General features: G+C 36.9%; 1 protein-coding gene across 2 annotated transcripts in view; it reads right to left on the bottom strand.

Moving 5' to 3' along the window:
- Nucleotides 1–12,345: 12,345 nt before the first annotated feature.
- Nucleotides 12,346–21,605, bottom strand: part of LOC143644635 (olfactory receptor 5M5-like) — a 384,306-nt gene continuing 375,046 nt past the window's right edge. For both annotated transcript variants that reach the window (XM_077113871.1, XM_077113869.1), the window contains exon 4: nt 12,346–16,225. In XM_077113871.1, coding sequence (XP_076969986.1) covers nt 15,278–16,213 — 936 coding nt within the window. In that variant the 5' untranslated portion in view covers nt 16,214–16,225 and the 3' untranslated portion in view covers nt 12,346–15,277. The remainder of the gene's footprint in view (nt 16,226–21,605) is intronic.

The following is a 21,605-nucleotide window of genomic DNA, read 5'->3' as shown; positions in this document are numbered from 1 at the left end:
TTGACAAGATTCAACATCCTTTCCTGTTGAAAACACTTCAAAAGATAGGAATACAAGGGAACTTCCTTAAAATGATAGAGGGAATATATGAAAAACCCACAGCTAATATCATCCTCAATGGGGAAAAATTGAAAACTTTCCCCCTAAGATCAGGAACAAGACAAGGATGTCCACTATCACCACTATTATTCAACATTGTGTTGGAGGTTCTAGCCAGAGCAATTAGACAAGAAAAAGAAATACAAGGCATCAAAATTGGAAAGGAAGAAGTAAAACTATCACTGTTTGCAGACGATATGATACTATACGTCGAAAACCCGGAAAAATCCACAACAAAACTACTAGAGCTAATAAATGAGTACAGCAAAGTAGCAGGTTACAAGATCAACATTCAAAAATCTGTAGCATTTCTATACACTAGTAATGAACAAGCTGAGGGGGAAATCAAGAAACGAATCCCATTTACAATTGCAACTAAAAGAATAAAATACCTAGGAATAAATTTAACTAAAGAGACAAAAAACCTATATAAAGAAAACTACAAAAAACTGTTAAAAGAAATCACAGAAGACCTAAATAGATGGAAGGGCATACCGTGTTCATGGATTGGAAGACTAAATATAGTTAAGATGTCAATCCTACCTAAATTGATTTACAGATTCAATGCAATACCAATCAAAATCCCAACAACTTATTTTTCAGAAATAGAAAAACCAATAAGCAAATTTATCTGGAAGGGCAGGGTGCCCCGAATTGCTAAAAACATCTTGAGGAAAAAAAACGAAGCTGGAGGTCTCGCGCTGCCTGACTTTAAGGCACATTATGAAGCCACAGTGGTCAAAACAGCATGGTATTGGCATAAAGATAGATATATCGACCAATGGAATCGAATAGAGTGCTCAGATATAGTCCCTCTCATCTATGGACATTTGATCTTTGATAAGGCAGTCAAGCCAACTCACCTGGGACAGAACAGTCTCTTCAATAAATGGTGCCTAGAGAACTGGATATCCATATGCAAAAGAATGAAAGAAGACCCATCTCTCACACCCTATACAAAAGTTAACTCAAAATGGATCAAAGATCTAAACATTAGGTCTAAGACCATAAAACAGTTAGAGGAAAATGTTGGGAGATATCTTATGGATCTTACAACTGGAGGCGGTTTTATGGACCTTAAACCTAAAGCAAGAACACTGAAGAAGGAAATAAATAAATGGGAGCTCCTCAAAATTAAACACTTTTGTGCATCAAAGAACTTCATCAAGAAAGTAGAAAGACAGCCTACACAATGGGAGACAATATTTGGAAATGATATATCAGATAAAGGTCTAGTATCCAGAATTTATAAAGAGATTGTTCATCTCAACAACAAAAAGACAGCCAACCCAATTACAAAATGGGAAAAAGACTTGAATAGACACCTATCAGAAGAGGAAATACAAATGGCCAAACGGCACATGAAGAGATGCTCAATGTCCCTGGCCATTAGAGAAATGCAAATCAAAACCACAATGAGATATCATCTCACACCCACCAGAATGGCCATTATCAACAAAACAGAAAATGACAAGTGCTGGAGAGGATGCAGAGAAAGAGGCACACTTATCCACTGTTGGTGGGAATGTCAAATGGTGCAACCACTGTGGAAGGCAGTTTGGTGGTTCCTCAAAAAGCTGAATATAGAATTGCCATACGACCCAGCAATACCATTCCTGGGAATCTACTCAAAGGACTTAAGGGCAGAGACACAAATGGACATTTGCACACCAATGTTTATAGCAGCGTTATTTACAATTGCAAAGAGATGGAAACAGCCGTAATCTCCATCAACAGAAGAGTGGCTAAACAAACTGTGGTATATACATACGATGGAATACTATGCAGCTTTAAGACAGGATAAACTTATGAAGCATGTAATAACATGGATGGACCTAGAGAACATTATGCTGAGTGAGTCTAGCCAAAAACTAAAGGACAAATACTGTATGGTCCCACTGATGTGAACAGACATTTGAGAATAAATTTGGAATATGTCCTTGGTAACAGAGTCCGGCAGGAGGTAGAAACAGGGTAAGATAATGGCCAATTGGGGTTGAAGGGATACAGACGGTGTAATAGGACTACATACAAAAACTCAAAAATGGACAGCACAATAATACCTAATTGTAAAGTAATCATGTTAAAACACTGAATGAAGCTGCATCTGAGCTATAGGTTTTTGTTTTGTTTTTATTTTACTATTATTACTTTTATTTTTTTCTCTATATTAACATTCTATATCTTTTTCGGTTATGTTGCTAGTTCTTCTAAACCGATGCAAATGTACTAAGAAATGATGATCATGCATCTATGTGATGATGTTAAAAATTACTGATTGCATATGTAGAATGGTATGATTTCTAAATGTTGGGTTAATTTCTTTTTTTCCGTTAATTAAAAAAAAAAAAGAGAAGGGGTAATTGGAGCTGAAGGGATACAGACTGTACAACAGGACTGGATATAAAAACTCAGAAATGGACAGCACAATACTACCCAATTGTAATGCAATTATGTTAAAACACTGAATGAAGCTGCATGTGAGGTATAGGTTTTTTTTTTTTTCCTTTCTATTATTGTTTCAATTCTTATTCTGTTGTCTTTTTATTTCTTTTTCCAAATCGATGCAAATGTACTAAGAAATGATGAATATGCAACTATGTGATGTTATTAAGAATTACTGATCGTACATGTAGATTGGAATGATTTCTAATTGTTTTGTTAATTCTTTTTTTTGATTAATAAAAAAAAAAAGCCAAAAAAAAAAGAGAATTTAATGACTTACAATCTTATAGTTCCAAAGTCTTAATATGTCCTAACTAAGGCATACAGAGAAAGGTATCTTGGCTCAAGGAAGGGTGATCTGGGAAGGCATGTGGCTGGTGTCGTTGTTCCCGGTTCCATTGTTTTCAGCCTCTGTTCCTGTGGGGGTTCCTCACTTTGCTCTCTGGGGCTGGCTTTCATTTCTAGACTTCCCTTGGCTCTCTCCAGGTTCTAGCTTGCTTAATATCTCAGGGGAAAGCACATGGAAATATCTGCTGGGCTCCAAGCATCTCCAACACCCGTGTCTCTGTTCTCCAAGTGTCAGCATCTGTGTCAGTTCTCCTCTCAAGTAACTTTTCTCCAAGTATCTGTATCTCCAAGTGTCTCCATTGGCTCTAAGCTCTCTCCAAAATGCTTCCTCTTTTAAAGGACTCCAGTAAAATAATCAAGACCCACCTGGAAGAGGTGGAGTCACATTTCCATCTAATCAAAAGGTCACACCCACAATTGGGTGTGCCACATCTCCATGGAGATAATCTAAGCAAAAGTTTCCACCTTACAAAATTGAATCAGGATTAAATAAATGGCTGCTCCAACAGGATTGGATCAGTATTAAAACATGGGTTTTCTGGTATACAGAATAGATTCAAACCGGCACACCTGCTAATGTATTTATTACACCTGGACCCCATGAACATAGTCTGTGGTTATTTAAGGCATTCACCTTCAATTAGTCAGCCCGATAAAAACATCTAATCAATGAAGTTGGTCGATCTTAAAATTCCCTGATGTTTTTTGTGGCTCCTTATGTCTTATTTAGTTTCACTGCTTCTCTCATCTGCTTTCTAATGAAACTTGTCTCATTTCTAGAGGATGTTTCTGGCCAACATACCCCCCTCCCCAAATGCACATGGTTCCTCCCCTACACTCAGATAGAACAGACAGTTCCTTTCTTTTGCTCCTTCAGTACCTTGTACAATCTTTTATCATAGCACACAGAGTCTATTTTTCTCCCTCTTTTGCTTGTTAGACTGTGAGACCCTTACAGTCAGAGATCATACTAATTCAGCCCCATCTATTCAGCATAGGATGAAGGAAGTGCAGTAGAGAATGCTTTTGGAGGTCAGTGCATCACCCAAGAGAGAACTACTTGGAATTAATCACCTTCCAAAGGTCTGGTCTTGGGCTCTCCATGCACAGAAAGTCTATCTTTGTTCCAGAGTTGATCTGATTCAGAGATTCTGAGTCATTCTAATAAAGCTGAAAAAAGACTTATGGATACACCAGAGGCCGCTTTACCTATCAGAATAGAAAATTATAAATCTAATTTCAAGTGAATTGGACACCCCCACCTGCTTAACCGGTAAGCCTGGTAGTGGAATAGGGGAGCTCTGCTGGGATGTAACATTAAACAGCACCAAATTTGGGTGTCTTGGTGCATGCATTGCCACAATCAGGAGGACCAGGCATTAGAGTTGGACCCACGGGGCACACTCTCCCATGGACAGTGATTGGGGTGGTACTGCCATCTGTTGCCTCTGTCACTCCAGGCTTCTTTTTCCTTTGCTGACCCATTCTTCTAAACGACACATTGTTTCTGAAGTATGAAGAATCCTATGAACTGTTTTATAAGTTCCAAACCACAGAATATAAATGAAGGAGGAAATGAATACCAACCAAAATGAGAGAAGTTGAACACTCAGAGATTATTGAGATGTATTTCCTGCCCTCCAGGCTCTTACTGTCCTTTGGGGGCAACAGGCATGCAAGCAACTATCTTCAACTGAAGCAGTGGGTGCATTGGAGGCCTGTGGAAGAGAGTGGTGGGCAGTTTCCTTCTGGACTGGCTTCTTCTTTTGTTTTTACATTATTTTTACTGGGCTTGTAGTTTCATACTGACTGCTTTTATGACTAAGAAAGATACATAAATAAAACTACTTAAAACAAAATAGCATGCACATTATGTGGAGTTTATAAGGCTAAAAAGACCAGCCTGTGCTGTGACCACATCACTTACATTTTTCAAGGGGGTACAAATGTTGTAACTTTCCTAATAATATCCTCATAATTTTCTCAATAACAGGATTAGTATTAAATCCCAGGGGAAAGTTCTAAGAACCCATTTTCTCAAGTTATTTAAAACTCAGCCTCAACCAGCTCCCCCCATTTATACCACAGAATGGACCTGGTAACAAGTCATTCAAGGTAGCAAGTACATGGAATATGTAAGTGGCTTCTCTCTCTAATGCATCAGGCATTTTTTAAAAAGCTATTTTAAAATTATAGCTCATAGGCATTATATTTGACTTAAGGAAGTTAAGAAAACAGATTTGAATTCATCAGAAAGAGTGTGTTATATGACAGCTAGGTTCAAATGAATTAAAAGTGTAGAAAAGAAATCAACTCTATATTTAAATCAATATTTTTATTATAAAATGCAAAGACTTTAAAGAGATTATAGCATGCATTTTTTTTAAAAAGCTTTGAAGACTTAATTAAAATGTTTCTCCTGTGATTAAGTTTTTGCAGGGGATTATGAATTATTTTTTGCTTCTTTACTAATCCAGGAAAGGTTTGTAAGGTTTTAGAGGCTGCACCTTTCTTTTATTCCTATTCTAGAATTTTAGCAATTATTAGCTCCTTATATATCACATCTCAAAAAAATAGGTTTTTCACTACAAAACTGAGAGGTTCAAATAGGATTTAAATTGTCAAAAAAATTGGGTCCACTCTAGTGCTCTGTGAATCACGCCAGTAATTTGATCCTGTAGCTTAAGAATATAGAGAATATGGAAATAAAAAGAATTATAGGGCTCAGACACCTACTCTGATGGGAATGATTTGCTAGACTAAGAGGAGAGCCAAACTTGTTCATATGGAGCCTCATATGTGTGTTCATGGGTGAAGAGTATCTAAAGCCACAGGAAGTATACAGATGTGCTTTATTCAATTCCTTATTATGCTTGTGTCCCTGAGAACACTTTGGACAAAAGCTTATGGTGCAGATGGCAAACTGAGTATGAAAAGCTTTACTGTGCTGGGGTATCAACTGAGAACAGTTCGATGCTCACACTCAGCTCTCCTGCCAAGCCCGGTGCTGGGCTTTCCTACAGCGACAGCAGTGGGGAAGCAGAGCAGTCCCCGGGAGCAGAGGAACAATAGGCCACAGCCCACGCCGGAGATCCAGAGAAGCGGTTTGGAGCTCGAACCCATCCCATCATTTAGATGTGCAACAAGGACCTTTTGTGTTGTATCTACCCCTACCCCACTCTAACAGCATATAGCCAGATCAACTTTTTTTCCAAGTGCTTTTTTTTTTAAGGAGGGTAAAAAAGCTTTATTGAAGAAAGCTGTAAAACCTCTGAGCAAACTGGCTTGTGTGCGGTAGCTTTCAGGATGGCCTCAGATCTTGCAGCAGCATCTGCACCTCTCTGTGTAAGGATGGATGGAACCATTCTTCCCAGTTTGAATCTGGCTTCTACCCTTCACAAACTGTGTGATTTAGTATACTCAACTTCTCTTAGTCCTAGTTCACTTAATCTTCATTACCGCTAGTCACAGTCGCATCTGCTACAGTGGTGATGCAGTGAGATGCATCCTGTATATAGAGTGCCTGAAAGGTGAGTGAGAGCCCAGCACGCGTTAAGTGCAGGGATAAAGATGGCCTGGCTCTTCTGGGCTGATATCCTCAGATACTTTGAGGAGATTCCTTTGTTTTTTATGTCTTTTAAGTTAAATCACGATGAAGGAACTAAATATGTCAGTGGTGAGGTCAGACAAAAAAGACAGAGATTTGTGAGTTCCTAGGCACCAGCTGAATTCTGACAGACAAGCAAGAATTAGAGGATTCAGCTTCTTTCCTTTTCTTGAGGGGGGGCAGTCAGGGAAGACTGCTCTGAAAATAAAAATGGCATTTAAGTTCCTGCGCAGAATGGAGGGACTCCTAGGCAGAGGAAAAGATGAAATGACCTGTCCAGAGACAAACAGCTAGTTGGTGGATGAAACAGTGTCTCACCTCCCATTTCATTTTTTATTTACTGCACTGAACTGCCTCTCCTGGTGTCTTCCTGGAGCCTCCAGAAAATATTTGAGATAGAGAACTGATGTAACTGAATATAATGCAGATATGTAGACCTACAGTAATCCATTAAAAAAAAATACTAAATGACTGCTATGTTCAAGGCTCTGTGCTGTGTGTCTAAAGACCCAAAGTCTTTCTGTTAAACCATCTCCTCTTTTATCTTTTGGTGGCCGTATATTACCAGTGGCCTCTCAGAAGGTCTAAAACCCCAGCATCATCTTTAACTCCTCCAATGTCTCATTCCTCCCCTCTCTTCCCACTGTCTTTATTTAGTCACTAAACATTTAGCTTGTGCTAGTATTACTCTAACTTGGCTCATGTCTCTAGGCTTTGGCTTGGGCACGAGGAAGGTAATTTGGAATCAAGAATCCTGAGTGAGGATTTAAAATTTCCAGGATGGGATGGATTTCTTGTTTTTTGTTTGCTTTTTTAAAAATAAAGAATCAGTAAAAATACCTGGGAGTCCAACCAGCAGAAATAACCAGTTCCAACCTTCACCAACAACCTATATAGTAATATTTATTTTACATATATAATTTTAAAGATATAATGATATATGAATATTTAGAAGTGCTTTTTCACATATATCATGAGCATGTTCATGAAAATAAAAATATCTCTACATCATTTCAATGGATTCCTTATAATCCATAGTTTACTATTCCTTATTTACTCAGTCCTTTATTGATATACGTTTATTTTGTTATTGTTTTTTGCTGTTATTAACATTATTTCAGCAAATTATTTAATGCATAGAGCTTTGTACACTTGGAGTATTTTCCTCAAATAAATTATTGCAAAGCGATTGCTGGGTCAAGGCATGTTCATAATTTTAAGGATTTTGGTAAATATTGTCAAATTGTCCTCTGAAAATCTTATACCAATTTACACCCATGGCAACCTATAAATATGCTTCTTTCCTTATAGTAGCACCAAAGAATAGGTACTAGACTTCTTTTAAATCTTTTCCAACTCAAAAATGAAAAGTGATTTCATTATTTAATTAATTTGTATTTCTCTGATTATGAATGAGATAGGACATCTTTTGCATATTTATAGGCTGTTTATATTTTTAATTTTGTTAGTGTCTGTCATCTCTCCAACCCTATTTTTTAAATTGATTTATCTTTTTATTTATTATATTCATTCTGTCATACATATTGAGTATTTTCCCATTTGGTGTTTGTTTGTGTTTACTGATTATTGCAACTATTTATAATTAGGAAATATTTTAATATTTATTTAATCAAATTTGCTGACATTTTTATTTACAATTTCTGATTTCAAGTCTTAGAAAAGATTTTTTGCTTCTGAAATAGTGGGAAAAGGAGAAGAATGAGAAATCAGAGGAACAAATATTGACCTATGTTTTATTTAAGTACTTTTTAGGCTTCCTTTATTACATCAAGATCTAATCAATCTTGATTTTTAAATGTAAGGTGTGAAATATATAATTTTGTTTATGGCTTGCACTTGCTCTAAATTATTGATTAATCTTTTTTTCTCAATGATGTGAAATGCTAATTTCATCATACACTATACTCTTGTGCATATTTGAACTCCTGGGGAGATTGAAAGCAGAGGTACTGAGGAGACCCAGGTGCAAGGTAAGGATAAGGGTGATAAAAGGAATGAGAAAGAAGTGAATCAATTCAAGAAATCTTATAGTTGAATAATGGCTAAATCTTGGACCTCTTTGAAATATAAGGGTGATAAAGAGAGGTCAAAAATTACTATAATTTTTGAACTCAGTAATTGGTAGCAAAATGCCCTGTATAGAACTGTGGATGGCAGAAGGAATTGGTTGTGAAGTGGAAGACAATGATCAATTTCATTAAGGTTTTGAGGTTATGGTTCAAACAGAATATCTAAGTGGTGTGTGTGTGTGTGTGTGTGTGTGTGTGTGTGTGTATGAGAAAGAGACAGAGAGAGAAGATTAAACTGAAATTCAGTTAATTTTCATGGAGTATCTACTGTATGCTAGACTTTTCCTTTTTCATTTGCTTTTTTAATCCTCACAGCAACTCTATGGGTTTTTTCATCCTATTATAACACAAGGCAACTGGAGCTCAGAGAGGTTAGCAAATTTGAACCAAAGTCACATGGCCTGTAAATGGTTAAGGTGAAAATGCAGGTTTTGGCATTCTCTGCATACTTGTGACAGCTGGATTCTATGAAAGTGGATGACGGGCTGCCTGTGAGAAGATGGAGAGAATTTAAAAACAAAAAGGGCTAACAAATAAACTCTGGAAACATCTGCAGATAGGGAATGCGGGAGTTAAAAAAAAGGCCAACAAAGATGTAAAAGGATGACTTGAGGCACAGTAGCCAGGAGATTCAAGGAGAGAAGTTTTGTAAACTGTGTCAAAAACAATATACACCATATTTTTGAGAAGTTTGTGATAAGGAGAACAGACAGTGAGTAATTTGAGGCAGCTGCAGTTTGTGGAAAGGCGTGTGTATGGGGGGGAGAGGTTTGATTTCCATTTTGTTTTTTTTTAATCAGTAGGGCATTAAGAATGCTAGGCATTCCTGTAGGCTGTAAGGATTAAGCAGAGAGTGAAAAGGTCGACCATAGACAGGACAGGGGACAACTGAAGTAGCAAAAGACCCAGAGGATATTTAATAGACAACACTTTGTATTTTCCTGGGTGGTTCAAAAGAGTTTACTCTCTTTCTTGAAGAAGTAAAGAGATAGTTCACCTTTCCTGTGGGGTCTCAGAAATGGTGCCTCAGTTTCTGCTTGTCCTCTGCCCTGTCCCCCTTTCCTCCCCTACTCCCTAGCTTTGGAAACTCCCATCTCAGGACCCTGATCCTCCCTCTCCTCACAACTTCGCCCAGGCTTATTGCTAATTCTAAGACCAAGGAAAGGGCGCAAGTGAAAGTGAGTAAGATGCTCCTACCTCCCCAGTGCCCACGAAAACGCCCTGGCCTCCATCCCAGTGCTCACCCCGAATTGCTCTTTCATAGTCCAGGGCTGAGACCAGCAGAGGCTCAGAGCATTCAGTGTCCCACCTTCCACCACTGCAGATGTAACAAACAGTTCCTAGTGGCCCACTTTGGAACTTCAGACCTTCGTTCTAAGGAAACATTATCGGTAGTGCTTCAGAGTCAAAGAAATGCCAGTGAGGATATATTATGAGTTAAGAAGGTTTTTGTGGTCTGCCCAAGCCAATCACGTGCAACCTGTTTCCAGGTGACAGTGTGTCCATGTCCCAAATCACTGACTTGCAAACAGATATTGTGAGTGGAATTCCTGGAAGGTGGAGATGAACGATATTGCTTTTCCTGGGTAATTAGATGTGGGAATGAAGACATTCCTTTATTGCAGACCCTTGCAACTTCCATGTTTTATCATGTAGATGGATTTAAAAATATGTTTAGGCAAAAATTTTCCAAATACCAGCTTCACATAAAAGATTTTGAGAGCTGAACACTAGCCAGAAGTGTAGATTCTGATTATTAACAATAAAAGCTTTATATTTCTACAATGTTTAAAATATACTTTGAAATGTCCTATGCTATTCTATCCTCATAGCAACCCTGTAAGATATGATTTTCGTCATCTAGATGAAGAAACTCAGGCTTAGATGGATCAAGTCACTTTTGAAATAGAAGTTCAGAGCAGATGACCTTCTACTCAAATTCAGACCGTGAGTTTCCCTGTCCAGCTGCCTCCGTACCACGCCATCGGGGCTTTCACTGGCTTTAATGCCATGCTCCCCCCGCCCCCCACTCAGTTATTCACCTTCCCAGACCACACATTTTTTCTCAGGCCCAGAATAATTGAATTTGTTTGCCTAAGGTGCAGTCGTCTACTAATATACTCTACTACACAGTTCTCAAACGTGGTTTATAAATGCTGTCAGAAGTTAGCTGTAGGGTTTGTGAAACAATCACGCAGCCACAGCCTTATTTTGGTGGATGTAACAATTTAATGCACAGGGAAATATGAACAGGCCAAGAGGAGTGTTTTAGCAGACAGTGTTTTAATGACTAATTAATTAAAGCTGTGCAGAGAACTGTACTGTTAGACTAAACTGGATGGAGTTGCTATTTCATGCATGTGAACATTTAGGAACCATGTGTGGTAAATAAAATAAAGATAGTAAACGCTGTGAAAGACATTATAATATTTCTTCATAAAATGACTCACCCTACAAAACAAAAATAGCACTAAATTTTCTTTTCAATTTACTCCTCTATTAAAATTAAAATGATAATAAATTAAGCTCTGCATTTGAAAGATTTCTAGAAATCCAACTGCTAATTTTATTAAGGCAAGTAAACAATATTTTTCATAACAGCTTTTACGTAGAACAGGAGATGATATGGGTTTGGAGAGTTAGAAGTGATTCTTTCTACGAGGAAAGACAAATAAAAATGGAGTAAGAACCTTCTGTTCTTGTGAAAACCCAAAGATGGACCCAGGAGCTCTCTCTACTCTTACCCAAGTGTGAGAAACCTCTTCCCCAAGCTCTCTCTGTTCTTGCCCACGTAGCATCCCTAGCTGAGGGTGAGCCAGAGATGCCCGGAGAGTGCCTGAGCTGGGCCAGCTCATTGCTCCAGCTCTGCTCCTCTGACAGCATCCAGTGTGGTCAGTAAACAGGAATCCCAACAGGAGGAGCCGAAGCCACAGATGGTAGGTGATCTTGTGCCAGAGTGATCGACACACCCAAGCAAAGAAAGTAAGCTTATGGGAATAAAAAAGAGCATTTTCTTTCAGGACATAGAATCAATCTTCTGGAAACTGCCTTTGTTTGGATCAATTCAGCTGCTGCAAAAGCATATGATAGACTTATTTGAGTTTTTAAAAATATCTTTTGCTATTTCCAGTTTACCCTACCTTATCAGAGATGGAAGTTCTAATTATTCATAAAATGTTCATAATTTTACAGCTACCTGGTTTGTAAAAGTAGGCTGAATCATCACCTTCCCAGGAGCTTAACTCCCCAAGTTCCAAAATCAGTGGCTCCCAATCTCTCTGGTGGATGCACCACTTAATTGCAGGTGGGAAGTGCTCTTAAGTATTGAATTAACACTTTCCTATTCCTTCCTTTCCTGTAGAATGCTAAAACCGTGTATCCAGGGTAGAGCTGAAAATTTTGTGACACATTTGAGATTCTAAATACATAAAGTTTCTGAAATACTTTTACATCAAAGACTATGAAAGAAAATGGAAAAGAATTGTATTTGCCCTCTCATGTTTCCTTATTATAATCAACATAATAGAAAAATCCTTTTGGCATGTTTCCAAGCATGGAAAATTCAATAAAGCATTAAATGAGCAGAAATAAGGAATTTAAATCTAAGCTCATTGAAAAATTCTGCATTTTATGTGAAAATGAACATACATTTATATTTACATATACATATGCCATTTATTTCATGCATATATTGGATAGGTTGATGAAAACTGTCTAGTCGGTGAATGCTGACAAATAACTTTCATTTGTAGGATTATCATGAGGAAAATTAACTTACATTTTATTTATATGTGGGAGCAGTTTTATATTCACTTTCAAGGAAATTTGCACTTGTAAAATCCAGTAAAGGTAAAACTTCTATTATGTTTTGTAACCATTGGATATTCAGAAGATATCTGTTTATTTTTGGCTGAAAAATGAATATAATTATTATGTATATTGAATGAAATAGCCTCACTTTATAAGCGAACAAAGGCCCATAATCACATTGGTTTTTTTTATGGTGAAAATGTCATTTTAATACTACACAGGTGTATCGTGCTCTCTATATTTTTTAAAAATGAATTTAATTGATTTGAGAATTCTGCACTTGAAGCCCTTTCTTACTTCATAAGGTCATAGTTAAGCAAATAAATGTTTAAGACTGAGGAATCTTAATGAGAAAGAAAAATAGAAAATAGCTCAAAATGTAGCCGATTCAGACTCTTTCTCATACATACTTTTCAGATTTGGGAGAAACTCATGAAAACATGAGTTTATTTATAAGTAAAATGTTCTCCATTTTCTGCTCTGCTTTATAGGAGAATAAAGGAAGCATACTGGACAAAATGCACCAATTCAACAGCTGGGAATATGTTATGGAGGGAATCCATGATGTATTTTCTTCAGTTTCTCTGGAAAAAAAAACCTGAAAAATTGATGAAGCATACTTTAAGACAGAATATTCTCTTAAAACCTGAGTATAATTCTACTGGCTGAGAGGCATGTATTGAAACATGAATGTACTTGCTTTTAATTTCTTTTCTCTTTTAAAACTAAAATGACATGGAAATAGTTCGAGAAAATATTTATGAAATGGCTGTGGCTTTCGACTGAAAACACAGTTTTCCATCTAGTATTGGTATCTGCTTAATTTCTTTATTTCAGTTAGTAGCAACCTCTTCTTACAATAATGATTCCTTGCCTTCCTGGAGTCCATGGTCCAATGACAGCTCCAGCTACTACCATCTTCCCAACATACCAACTTCCCAATGTATTTTTTTTCCCTGACCTGATTGTGCTGTTTTCATTACTCTTCTTGCCTTACAGATGTTAGCCTCTTTGGGGAGGATATTGAAAATAGTCTTGTCATAACACAGCAAGTTCCTTCTCTTTGTCATTTCCAAATAACAGGACCGTTACTAGCCATCTATTTGGAATTAGGAATAAATACAGAAGAGTTCAGCTCAATCCAGCAAACAGTTATGGTGTGTCTGTTCTGTACTATGAACTGTGGTAGGTGCTGGAGAGACAAAGCAAAGGAACAGTCTACTGTCTTCAGGAGCTAATGGTCTCATGCCTACTCTCTTATCACCATCCTGTCCGCTTTGCTTACTTACCTCTTGTTCATGACCTGTGCAAGCTTCCTTTCCACTTCCCCCTCCTTGGCTTTTATTATTCCATTTCCTTATCCTGTTAGTATCATTCTTCCCTTATTCTGTTAATATCTTTCTTTTTAGCTACAACCAACTCCCCTCCTCCAAGTGCTTAAGAATAGTTCTTGGAATGCAGCTCTCCAGAAAGGCTTTCTGAGCTAAGGAAGAGTAGCTGTCAATATTTAACTACCCTATTTTCCTAAATTACTAGATCTAACAACAAGCAAACATAGATCCCATCATGTTATCTGAAGAGTTAATTTGGAGGCAACAAGGATCCTTTAGTTTCTTGATTAATTTTGAATTTATTTGTAATCAATTGGTAATATATTTTCGTAGTCATTTAAAATATTTACATAATAGTAGTTAGATTTGGAAAAAGTTTAGGGGAGAAATCTGGTGATTTTTGGCAGATTCTTGTGTCTTAATAATTATTTAGGAAGAAGTATTAGAATTGAGCCTTAGGAAAACCTCAGAACACTCATATTGGTGCCTATTAAACAAGAAAAATAGAGATTTTCTTTCATGTATCTCCACCAACAGCAAGAACATACATAGATTTATCTCCAAGAAAATTAAAATATAAGATCTGTGAAAACAGATATAAAGAACATGGAATTATTTAAGACAGAATAATTGTATTTCTCAAAAACATGCATATCCTGGACTGGTTACCTCAGGAAACTCTCCCTCTTTCTCTTTCTCCTTTTCTCTACTTCTCTTTCCCATTCGGAAGTTCATATATGAGCTTTCTCCCCCCCTAAATTGTTCTCGCTACACTTTCCTGAGACTAGAAATATTAAACTCTAACATAAACAACTAAAAAAGTTGAAAGTACTAAATCCATTCTTTACCTCTTCTAATTAAAATTTCTTTTCCAAAAAGAAAAAAAGCAAACACCATATTTAGCTGAATTTCAGTTTTTTTCTATTTTCTTCCCTTATTTTTACTGCAATACTATTTTTCCTATTCAATTTAAGCATACAATTATTTGAACTACATTTGGATTAAATAAGCTTTTTGTGATATAATTTTGAAATGTCCCTGTTCATAGCAATGTTTTCTGAAGAAACTGGCTCTAGAACTAAAAAATGATGTGCTACAATGTGGCCTATTTTAAGCTGAAAATGTTTGTTATGACTTAGATTTCCACATGTAGGTCTTGTATTTGCTCCATTAATTTATAGTTTCACCCAGGATGTTGTTTGCCGGAGTTAATTTAAATTTAGGCATCATGTTAGCCACTTCATATCCAACATTTGAAGGACATAGCTATTGATATTCAAGGGTTTATCAATTCTGATTAGTCCATGATAATTGATTGGATTAAATATTCTCCAAGAAAATTAAAATATAAGATCTGTGAAAACAGATATAAATATCCAGCAATGGATTTTTTTAATGACCCCATTCTTTCGGTCATTAAAAAAAAAACAAATTTGATCAACTTTTTGCTTCCTGATTAGACAGCAATGGGCCGGCTATATTTCAATCAGAATGGTTACATTGGTTATAACATACTTTTATAATGCTACATCCTGATAACTCATTCACTATGACTCATTTCCCTCTAGTATTTTTTTCAAGGTGTCCTTTACTTCTGTGTTCCTCAGACTGTAGATCAGGGGATTCAACATGGGAATTATAAGACTGTAGAACACAGAGACCACTTTGTTGTACTTCCATGAAGTCTCTGCTTTAGGTTGCCGTAGGTACATGAAAAAAAGTGTCCCATAGAAGATGATGACCACGGTGAGGTGGGAGGCACAAGTAGAAAATGCTTTGCATTTGCCCTCTGAAGACTGGATTTTTATAATGGATAAAAGGATGCAAATATAGGAGATGAGGACAGTCAAGAGTGAGCCAGTGAGATTCACTGCAGAGAAAATCAAGAGCTGCATTTCTTTGCTGTGGGTGTCAGAGCAGGAGAGGGCAAGTAGAGGAGGGTCAGCACAATAAAAGTGGTGGATGATGTTGGAGTCACAGAAAGACAACTGGAAGGTGAGAACGGTCTGTATCACGGAGTTCAGGAAGCCATAGGTATAGACCCCTACCACCAATTCCTTGCAGACCCTCTGCGTCATAATGGCTGTGTAAATCAGGGGATTGCAGATAGCCATGTAGCGGTCATAGGCCATTGTGGCCAAGAGGAAGCATTCAGTGGTGGCAAAAGCACTGGAGAAATAGAGTTGAGCAAAACAGCCAGAGAAGGAGATGGTTTTCTTCTTCACCAATAAATTTTGCAGCATCTTGGGCCCAATGGAAGAGGAGTAACAAAGATCAATGAAGGCCAGGTGACTGAGGAAATAGTACATAGGAGTGTGGAGCCGCGAATCCACCTTGATGAGCAGGATCATGCCAAGGTTCCCCACAAGGGTGATGAGGTAAATTACCAGGAAGACCACAAAGAGGGGGAGCTGAAGCTCAGGACGGTCTGTGAATCCCATGAGGACAAACTCTGTCACCGTGGTACGATTTCCTCTTGCCATTTTCTTTTCTCCCTTGTTGCAAAGAGAAGGAATATGCCTTAAAATGAGTAGATACTTTAAAGAAGCATCTTACTTCTTTGTTCCAGTCCCAGATAACAAAAATTTGACTTCAAATTCCCAACGATTAAGGTTTGTCATTAGATATGAGGATTCATTCTGCTAAAACAGACTCAGAAAAGTCTGAGCTTATTTCTCTTTTGGACCAGGGGAAATGATATTGTTCTCTTAGGACAGGCTCTATTTTCATGTTCACAGTGGAGATGTTTTCAGTTCAATTCAACAATTATTTCTGAGCCTCACTAAGGGCCAGAAATATGTCTGGCATTGTCCTTCTTATCAATGAGTCTAGAAGAAGAGCTGGCCACACACAAAGTTATCCCCCAGGGAGAAATATCTAAGGATTATAAGATTTGTAAGTGTGTGATGGGTGTTCACAGGAGGCAGACATTGAATATGGATGGTGAAAACAGGACAAACTACTTTCATTTATTCTTGTTCATTTACCAAACATGAATCGAGCACCTAAAACGTGCCAGATGCTACGCTAAATGAGGTTACTACAAAGATGAAAAAGCATACTTCTGTGCTCAGTGAGCTCGCAGGCTGGTAGTAAAAACAGATCTTTAGCAAATAACTAATTACAGTTAAGTGTGGGGTAGTGTTAGGAAAGGGGAGGAATCCTCTAACTAAAGGGGAGGTGGGGTATGAGGGTTAGGAATCAGGAAAGTCTTTACAGAAGCAACACAACTGTCTAAGTGGCTATTTTTTTGCATGGGCAGGCACTGGGAATTGAACCCTGGTCTCTGGCATGGCAGGCAAGAACTCGGCCTGCTGAGCCACTGTGGCTTGCCCAGGATATTTTTAATTATGAAAGTAATGCATACACTTGGTAACATCGTCAAATAGGACAGAAGGATAGAAGTGAAAAAACAGATTTTTCTTTCTTTTCCTTCCAATTTCATTGCTTAGTGATATCCAATGTTAACAATTCCCTTTGTATTCTTCTAGGAAATGTTTAAGTATAAAGATGTATGAACACACATTCAAACAGGTTTTTTTTTTTTTTTAGCATGAGTGAGATCATATAACCTTGTACTTTGTTTTTTTAGCCTTAGGAGTATTTCTGAAGCAATTTGTATAAATCCATGACATTTTTTTTCATAGCTGCATCATAATTGATTAATGAATTCCCTCTTAATGGACATTTAGATGTTTTCAATTTTTGTTTCTATTTTTTTTAAGTGGAATAAATATCCATATGGCAAACTGACCTCCAAGAGAACTGCTCCAAGTTACATTCCCAATAATACTGTACAAGAATATTAGTTTTCTTACACTCTTATCCAAAATGCTATCAAAGTTTAAACCTTTGTCAATGTGATAGATAAATACTGAGAACTCATGTCCTGGTTCTTTTTAATTTGTTTTAAAAAATATTATGGGTCGGGCTTAGCATTTTTCAAATAATTATTTGCATGTGTATTTCTTTTCCTATGAACTATCAGTTCACTTCCATTGCTATTTTTTCCTACCAGGTTGTTGGTCTTCTAAACATTTAATTTATAGGGGATCATTATTAAGGGAATCAGCCATTTGTTAAATATATGTATTCCAAATTATTTCCCAGTTTTTCATATGTCCCTTAACTTAATGGTGTTTGTTTTTTTTCATGCATTAAGATTTAAATGGTATGGTGTCAAGTTGATCAATCTTTTCCTTTTTGAATTCTAATATGTTTGATGTGATTAAACAGGGCTTACTCAATTTGAAATCATTTAAAAATAATCTCTTGTTTTATTCTAGAACTATTCTAGGTTTCATTTTTACATTAAAAATTTTTATGCATTTGGGATCTAATTTTGATGTAAAGAATGAGGAAATCATCTGTCCTTACTTATTTCTCCAAATGGCTAGCCTGTGTCAGGTGTCCTGACAAAATTTGTTGATGAAATAATTTTTCTGCTGACTCTGTTGATTTAAAATGCCAATCTGATTGTATATTAAAACATCTGGTCAACTTTTAATTCTTTTTTCTCTGCAACCTCTTCTAGAGCCAGAACCAAATATTTAGCTATAATAGTCATATAATTCATTTTAATATCTGGTAGCAAATTTTCAGGCTATTCTCACATGTATAACTTTCTAGATGACCTTTATCATTATTTTATCAAGTTCCAAAAAATAAAACAATCCTGTTAGTACTTGGAATGCTATTTCATTGAATCAATATGTAAATTGGGAGAATTGACATGTCTACAATCGAATCTTCTTTTCTGTAATTAAGGTATGAATTTCATTTATTAAAGACTTCCTTCTATAGAGTTTAAAGTTTTCTTTCTTACATATTTCTATATCTGTATACAGGTAGCTTATATTTTTGCCACTATTATAAATGAAAAATGTTTTCATTATGTGTTCTATTTAAATATTGCTCACATAAAGGGAAGTTACTGATTTTTGTAAATCTTTTTTTTTTTTTTTGCCTGGGCAGGCTCTGGAAATTGAACCCCAGTCTCTGGCACGGCAGGTGAGAATTCTGCCACTGGGCCACCTTTGCATCACCCTGTCTTCTATAATTCTAAAGCAGGCTATTTAGTCAATCCTTTTTTTTTTCAGATACTCATACAATATGAAAACAGATGTGAATTTCTATGTAGTTTCTATCAATCTTTTGTCTTCTCTAATTGTATTGGCTAGTACTTCCAAAACAATATTAAAAACAGTGACAATAGAAACAGTTTTATCTTTTAACTTCTTAAATAATCTTTTCTTCAGAAGTACAAGGAGACTCAGGCATTATAGACAGAGCAAATAGTTTGTGCAAAGTTACTGAGGTTTGCAAAAGGCAAGGCAGTAAAGAACTGCTGATGTTTAGTGCGCTTAGAAAGCAGACTCCCTGGGGCAAGCCTGCCCTTGATGTTGGCAGAACCCAGAGCAAAAATAAAAGAAGGAGGTTCACATACCATATTATAAATCAAGCTAACAAACAAATAAAATATGTTCTATCTTCCCTCCTTAACAAATGTATCTCCATAATAACCTGCAAGGTAGAATTCTTGAATTCTTGGAGCTATACACTGGAATGAGGTGGTATGAGGAGAACCTGTCTCCAACCCACACAATGACTTTACGCGTGAGGCTGTGCCAGTCTGCATGTACAAGGTGTGTTCACATTCTCCTAACAGCCCTCCCTTGGTCATTCTTAAGGCCTAGGGGTATGAATATTGGCAGTGTGGTCCTCTTTAATAAGCATGATCTGGGAAAGAGACTCTTACAGATTCTGGAATTATGGTGAAAGCCTTTTGGGCAAGGGTTCTTGGCTACCCAGATGCTCTAGAAAGGAGGAATAACATGATTATTTGGTGGGTATGCCCCTTTGGTCCCATAGACTCCTAGTCCCATGGGTTGTGATGAAGTTGGAAGAGGACCAGAATGGACCTAAAGAATGAAGCTCAACCCAGGGCCCCATTTTTTTTTTGGATTTCTAAGGGTACTGCCTACAAGTGAGTGATAATAAATGTGGCTAGAAATGCATGTCTGGATTAGATAATTGAGGGTCTCATATGCCTTTTTAAAAAAAATCATATGCCATTTTAAAGAGTCTGGCCTGCTTCTTGTAGATAGAGGCAGCTTCTGAAATAAATTGAGATTGTCATTGGAAGATGGAAAGAACCTCAACAGGCGAAGGTTGGACTAGAGGAGAGTGTCCTGTAGATAGAACAATTGAGCAAGGTGTTGAATCAGAACATTTCAGAGCATGGTTGGGGGACTCTAAGCATCCTTTTGAGTAAGAGCAAGGGTTTATGAAAGAGATTAGCAGGACAGAAACTGGATGGGAGTAGGGCTGTGCCATTTTGTGAGGAACTTTGAATGCCAGGGAGATTTATTAACTATTTCAGTAATGAAATCTTTAATCTTTGAGCAGTAGAATGAGTTGATTGGTGCTCAGCTTTCAGGAAGTTCATCTGGCAGAGTGTGTGGGATGGATTAAAGGGAGAGAACTGTCAGCGAGGATACCAGCCAGAACTTTCCACTGAAGAGATAATTAGCATTTGAACTAGGGAAGTAACAGTAGATATGAAGAAAGGAGATAGACAAAGGCAGCATCTGTGTCACTTGGCAACTGCCTGAGACTCTGAGTTTTCAAGTCTGGGAGAATGTAAGTGTTCACAGTTTAATTTCATTTTACCTTGTCTCTTTCCTCAGAAGATCTGACACAATTTAAATACACACAGACAGACATACAAATATGTACCAAACGTCATATCATAAATTCAAAAGTAGAAAATGTAATTGAGGGGCAAAAAAGAAGCAAATTTTCCCACTGTGTTTATTTAACAATGTTGTGAGGTAGGACTATTAACAGAAATAGAAAATCTGGGTAAGGATTAGATAGAGAGGGAAGGGTGTTGAATTTAGTTAGAGGAGATAGCAGATGTCCATTGCAGTCAGAACTAGAGATATTGATTTGGGATTCATCAATATACAGGTGATGGCAAAAGCTGTGAGAAGCAGTGAGATCATTCAGGAAGAGAAATAAAGGTGAAAACAAGGGTTCAAGGACTGACCTTTGTAAAAAGGTATCTTTTTAGGTTGATGAGAGGAGTCAGCAGGGAAGAAAATGTACCGAAGATGTTAAGGCCAGCTTATATTGGAAATACTAAGGAGCTGTTTTAAATATGGGCATTTCTGACACTTCTGGTTTACGGTAGACACAACCTGTTTTGCTGTGGTTAGGCCTCACAATGATAGCTTAAAACAAAACAAAACCTTGAGATCTTCAGGCACTGAATTTAATCTTATTCAGTAAAATGTTTGCTGTTGTCTTCTGAAGTCTGTGCCATGTTTGGCAGCAAACATTCTTTTGGATTAATTTCTAGAATTGTTCAAGCCTTCTTGCCTCCATTCATTTAGAGCCAAAACAAGTCTCACTTTAAACTGAGACAAGGAAAGGTTTAGTAATCATGGAAGAGTCTAACAGTCCAGTGTGTAGACTAGCTTTATTTTACAGCTCTTGTATAATAAATTTTTTTACTATATTAGCTATTATTGATATGATTTCATATTTGCCGATAAAGTTTCTATGGCATGGTTAATGCCTTCTAATTTCTAGGTTTTTAAAAATTTCTATTCATCAGCTAAATACTTATTCATCAGTATCATATGGACATGCTTTTCGGCATTCTGAAGAACTTCTAAATGAATGCTCTTTCTTAACGGCAGATAATTTGATTTTATTCATGGATAGCTAAGTGTGAAGCTTACTAATAACATCAATCTTTAGTCTATTATTTCTTAGAATATAAATAGACATTACTACAAAATTCCAGGAAAAACAAAATAAACTGTTAATACTAAATATTTGACTAACTACGAGAAAATTTATAGTCAC

The sequence above is a fragment of the Tamandua tetradactyla genome, chromosome 8 (assembly GCF_023851605.1).
Source record: "Tamandua tetradactyla isolate mTamTet1 chromosome 8, mTamTet1.pri, whole genome shotgun sequence".
Lineage (NCBI taxonomy): Eukaryota > Metazoa > Chordata > Mammalia > Pilosa > Myrmecophagidae > Tamandua > Tamandua tetradactyla.
Note: the sequence above shows the minus strand (reverse complement) of the source record. Positions and strands in the feature narration are given on the sequence as shown.